This window comes from Bubalus kerabau, chromosome 15 (assembly GCF_029407905.1).
Source record: "Bubalus kerabau isolate K-KA32 ecotype Philippines breed swamp buffalo chromosome 15, PCC_UOA_SB_1v2, whole genome shotgun sequence".
Lineage (NCBI taxonomy): Eukaryota > Metazoa > Chordata > Mammalia > Artiodactyla > Bovidae > Bubalus > Bubalus kerabau.
In genome coordinates this window covers 50282751-50288917 of record NC_073638.1, presented here as the reverse complement: position 1 = coordinate 50288917, position 6167 = coordinate 50282751, and the positions used below count along the sequence as shown (strand labels likewise).

The 6167-nt window shown below is 36.2% G+C and overlaps 1 protein-coding gene across 1 annotated transcript; it reads left to right on the top strand.

Annotated features, from left to right (window-relative positions):
- The first annotated feature begins 1551 nt into the window (after positions 1 to 1551).
- On the top strand, positions 1552 to 2502 carry LOC129629108 (olfactory receptor 52A5-like). The gene has a single exon (XM_055548882.1). It carries the CDS (start codon positions 1552 to 1554, stop codon positions 2500 to 2502), a length of 951 nt encoding a protein of 316 aa, XP_055404857.1.
- Positions 2503 to 6167: the final 3665 nt, after the last annotated feature.

The following is a 6167-nucleotide window of genomic DNA, read 5'->3' as shown; positions in this document are numbered from 1 at the left end:
CTCAATTTAAGACACTCAGAGAATTTAGGTTTGGAGACTAAAATAACCCACAAATATATTAAAAGTTCAGAATTTTTTAAAACCTAGAAAATAAAACTATATTTTGTGCTTTTTAGCATCCTCCAGAACCACTGTCCCTCATGTGTCTCTTGTTCCAACTGATCTGACATGATCAATCCCTGGTATACTGGATAAATTCATTCAAGCACAACCTTGTAGAGCTTCAAATTATGCCATCCTTCAAACTGCATTCCCAGGGTAATAACTATCAACACCATTAATCAGAAAGTATAATTGGAGGTGATCCTTCTACAAATTGTAAATGGGAACCAGTAGGTAAATCAAATCCACTTTCCTCTCCTTCAAGTATCAGTCATGAGATACAAGTTCTAAACAATGGTCTCATAAGATAGAGAATGTTGTTATATTTAGCAGCAGCCAGCTCTATAAAGAATCATAATCAAGGATCTCCTACTATTTTTGTCCCTTATAGTCATTAATATATTGTTGTTGTTCTACAACTCAGTCCTGTCCAACTCTTTGCAACCCCATGGGCTGCAGCACTCCAGGAAGTCTAATATGTAAAGTAGGATATGTGATTTTAGAGCTCAAGAAATCTAGGGATCCACTGATCCTGAACCTCAGGAACAAACCATTATTTTGCTAATCTAACTTCAGAGTGTGTCTAAACTAGCCAGATCCTGCATGTATATATAATGTATAATAAAAAATAATATTATGCAATATAACAACAAAAAAACAGCCTATTCCACACTTCTATTCTTCCCTATTCTGCTCAACAGATCAACCCTAAACATAAAGGAGCCTTAATTTACTTAGAGAACCAACTTTACCTGTCTGTGTCTGAGAGAAGACCACTCTCTTCAAATTTGCCTACCAGGTCACATTTAGTGTCCCCAAAAACAGTAGTTTGTTTGATATTTATTGAATGAGATAATTTAAGAAAGGTGAAATCTATTCTGACAAATTCCATTTGAGAACCAACTCTAGGAATAAACAACTCACTGGGACCAGAAGCAGGGTGGCTAATACTGAAGGTTCCCATAGGATTAAGTACTAAGTCTCACAGGACAACAGAAACAAGATTTATTCTGGGACTCCAAGCCACCCAAAAGAATAACCAACTGCCGTGAAAATAGGATGGCATTTGGAAGAAGATAAAGAAGGAACTCTGAATGCTGAGTTTTCAGGCAAACAAGATGAGAACTCAAGGAAGATGCCAAAGATTGGTGATCTCCATTTCATAATTTTCATTTCCACAAGAGCTAAGAGCTATATCAAGAATACTGAAACTTGCATTTTCCAGTTCTGATAAAGCTGCTATATGATTGCTTGCTTCTGTCATGTGCAGGTATTATAGAACCTCAAAAAATTCTGTCCAAACTGCTATCCAAAGCACTGAATGAATGCTCAGTATGGTTGAATGATAAAGGTTGAATGAAAGTGAAGCCTGAACAATTCTGACTTCCTATCCAAATTTTCTTCTGCACTTATCATAATCAGTGGTGAGAAGACAGAATACCAACCTCTATGGCATCCATTAACATGTCATATTTGAACCCCAGAACTGTAATCTTGATTGGAATTCCTGGACTACAGCATATGCAGTTTTGGATTGGGTTTCCTTTTTTTGCTGTGTGCCTGGTGGCTCTTTTGGGAAACATCATTTTACTGATCATAATCCCTATGGAACGCAGCCTACACCAGCCCATGTACATCTTCCTGGCAGTGTTGGCAGCCACTGACATAGGACTCTGTGCAGCCATTGCTCCCAAGATGTTGGCTATCTTCTGGTTCAGGTCTTACTCCATGGCCTTTGACACTTGCTTAGCCCAGCTGTTCTTCATTCATGCCTTGCAGTGCATGGAGTCTGGTATTCTGTTGGCCATGGCGTTGGACCGCTATATTGCCATCTGTGATCCTCTTAGGCACACATCCATTCTCACACCTTCAATTCTGGGTTGCATGATGGTGATAGTGGCAATTCGAGCTACAGTGTTGGTGGGTCTCTTACCCATTCTAATCAAAAGATTGCACCGTTTCCATTCCACTGTAATTGCCCACTCCTACTGTGAGCACATGGCTGTAGTCAAGCTGGCTGCAGAAGACATCCATGTCAATAATACATGTGGTCTTTTTGTAGGTTTTACAATTCTGGGATTTGATATGATTTTCATCCTCATTTCCTATACCCTTATTTTCCAGGCTGTTTTACATCTACACCAAAAGGAGGCACGGCTAAAAGCATTAAACACATGTACAGCTCACATTTTTGTTTTTCTTGAGTTTTATATTCTTGCCTTCTTCTCCTTCTTCAGCCATCGTTTTGGACGCGTTGTCCCTTCTGCTCATATTCTTCTGTCTACCATCTACCTTCTTGTACCACCTGCACTGAACCCTGTTGTCTATGGGGTAAAAAATAAGGTAATTCGTAAGCGTGTGGCACAGGTTTTGCTTCTGAATCATGGATCCCAGCAGTGATCTATCAAATGTCTCTGGACATGTAGAGAATATTTTTATTTCCTACAAAGGGAAAGAGTTCAGACTCTTCTTGTTAACTGTTGGGGTTTTATATCATCATGCTTTAACTTCAAAGCATTGATTTCCAAGACAGCTAAGTTGACATAAAAAGTGTTTAGGTTAACACTGATATTATCTCTCTATCTCTAATGTATTTCTCTTCTAATATAATCTTTCCTTTTCCTTTCCTTATTTTTAATTTGTAGTTAATTTAGTTCTTCATAAGAGATCATTCTTTGATTTTAGTTTTCGAACTTTTGGTACTGGAATACCATCCAATCATTTCATCCTCTGTCATACCCTTCTTCTGCCTTCAATCTTTCCCAGCATCAGGGTCTGTTCCAATGAGTCAGCTCTTCAAACCAGGTGGCCAAAGTACTGGAGCTTCAACTTTGGCACCAGTCCTCCAATGAATATTCAGAGCTGATTTCCTTTAGGATTGACTGGTTTGATCTCCCTGCTGTTCAAGGGACTCTCAAGAGTCTTCTCCAGCACCACAGCTGGAAAGCATCAATTCTTTAGTTCTCAGCCTTCTTTACAGTCCAACTCTCACATTTGTACATGAATACTAGAAAAACAATAGCTTAGACTATTTGGAACTTTGTCACAAAGTGATATCTCAACTTTTTGACAGCTGTCTAGGTTTGTTATAGCTTTTCTTCCAAGGAGCAAGCATCTTTTAATTTTGTGACCATTCACAGTGATTTTGGAGTCCAAAAAAATAAAATCTTCCACTGTTTCCACTTTTTCTCCAACAATTTACCATGAAGTATGGGATTGGATACCATGATTTTAGTTTTTGGCATGTTGAGTTTTAAGCCAATTTTTTCAATCTCCTCTTTCACCTTCGAGAGGCTCTTTAGTTCCTCTTCTCTTTCTGCCATTTAAGTGGCATCATCTGCATATCTGAGGTTACTGATAGTTCTCCTGGCAATCTTGATTTTGTTTTGTGAGTCATCCAGCCTGGCATTTCTCATGATGTACAATATATAATATACAGTGACAATATACAGACTTGACATACTCCTTTCCAGATTTTGAACCAGCCTGTTGTTCCATACAAGGTTCTAACTGTTGCCTCTTGTCCTGCATACAGGTTTCTTGGGAGACAGGTAAGGTGGTCTGGTATTCCCATCTCTTTAAGAATTTTTCACAGTTTGTTGCCACCCACACAAAGTCTTTAATGTAGTCAATGAAGCAGAAGTAGATTTTTCTCTCTTTTTTTCTTTTCTGAATTGCCTTGATTTTTGTATGAAACGATGGATGCTGGCAATTTGATATCTGGTTCCTCTGCCTTTTATAAGTCCAGTTTTTACATCCAGAAGTTCTTGGTTCACTGCTGAAATCTAGCTTGAAGAATTTTGAGCATAATCTTGTTAGCATGTGAAGATATGAGCTGCATGATTTCCAGATATTTAAAACCTTGAATAATATGCTTAAGTCTTAATTTAGCTATATTGTATTCAGAGAATATGCTTTTCACAATATTAAACATTTGAAATGTGTTAAAACTTGAATTATGGCCCAGTTTAAGGTCTATTTTGTATATTCTGAAATGAATGTGCATTATATAATTATTGAAAAGTGAGAAAAACAAGAACAAATTAAACATAAATAAGTTGAAAGATGGAAATGATTATGACAGAAAATGAATTAATAAAACATGAAGCAAATTACAGGAAAAAAGCCAGAGAGAGAGAATATAAATCACCAACACAAGGAAAGAACAAAGTCTTATTTCTACATGCTATATACATTAAAATATTAATAATGAAATATTGAAAATAAATTACTACCAATGAATTTGACTATGTAAACAAAATAAGCCCAATTCTTGAAAGATATAAATTACAAAAATTGTAAAGCAAAACATACAAAACCTGAGTATCTGTAAAGATATGAAATTTTATATCTGTAAAACAACTGAATGTTTAGAATTTTTCTTAATTATTTTTGAAAAAAAATTGTATATATAGAATAGATGTTAAATACACAAACACATGCAATTTAAAAATCATACACATACACACACACACTGAAAATATTACCACAAGAAAAGTAACATATCCATCTTCTCATACAGTTACTTTGTGTGTGTGAGGGGAGAACACTGAAGAGCTACCTTATTAACAATCAAGTGTACAACACATTATTATTGACTATAGTTCACCATGTTGTGCATTAGGTTTCTCAAATGCATTCGTCTTACAACTGCAAGTTTATACCCTTTGATCAAAAGCTCTCTTTTCCCACTTTGGTACAGCCTCTGGTGACCATCATTCTTTTCTCTGTTGCTATGAGTCTATGGGTTTGATTTTTTTTTAAACATTCAATATATAAATGAGATCATATTTGTCTTTCTGTATCTGGCTTATTTCACTTAGAGTAAAGTATTCCAGCTACATTTATGTTGTAACAAATGGCAGGATTTCCTTCTTTTTTTAAGGCATAATACATAGTTATGTATCATATTTTTACATACACATTTATCTTTCAATAGACACTTCGGTTACTTCCATATCCTGGTTACTATGAATAATGACACAATAAACATGGGAGTACAGATAGCTCCATGAGATACAGATATTATTTCCTTGGGATATGTACCCAGAAGAAGGACTGCTGAATTATATGGTAGCTCTATTTTTAATTTTTTTAAAAAAATACCACCATACTTTTTTTCCTAATGGCAATACCAACTTACATTCTCGCCAACAGTGCACAAGGGTTCCCTTTCTTCCACATCCTCACCAACACTTGTAATCTTTAGATTTTTAATAATAGCTCTTCTAACAGATGTGAGATAATGATAATTGTGGTTTTGATTTGCATTTCACTAATGATCAGTGATGGTGAATACCTTTTCATGTATCCTTATCTTAGGGGAAAATTTTTCAGTGGTTTACCATTGTGCATAAAGTTAGCCATAGAATTTTCCCTCTACTTCTAGCTTTCTGAGCACTTTTATCATGAGAGGGTGTTAGACTTTGTTAAATGTTTTTCTGCACAAGCTAAGACGGCCATGTGTTTTTGTTTTTTGTGTAGTTTTTCTCTGTTTGTTTGCTTGCTTCTTTTGTTCCATTAATGTGGTGTTTCATACTGATTTTTGTTGTTGTTGAGCCACACTTGCATTCCTAAAATATACCCCAACTTGGTCATGGTGTATCTTTTATTATGCTACTGGATTCAGTTAGCTAGTATTTTGCTGAGAAATTTTGCATCTATATTAATTAAGGATATTGGTCTGAAATTTTATTCTTGTTGTATCTTTATTCAGCTTTGATAGTCTATGTCCAGCCACACAGAGTAAGTATCCAGTCCTGAACATGTGTTACCTACCACATTCCATGATATATACAGTGGTCCTTGTGAGCCTGCCCATATAACCCCAAGAAACATTTTCCTTCATATCCTTGTGGGGTGTTGGAACTGTCTGCTGTTTGTCTTAACTCCTGTCCTTTACTCTAGGTGGACATAAGGCAGTGTTTGTCTTTAAATCTTTTTGACAAACCCCACTTCCTCCCACAAAGCTACTGTAGTCTAGGTGGCTGGGAACAAAAGTGATGCTCTGTGCTGGTTTTCCAGTGAACCAACAGATAGGTCAAAATGCACACTTACAGTGTTTT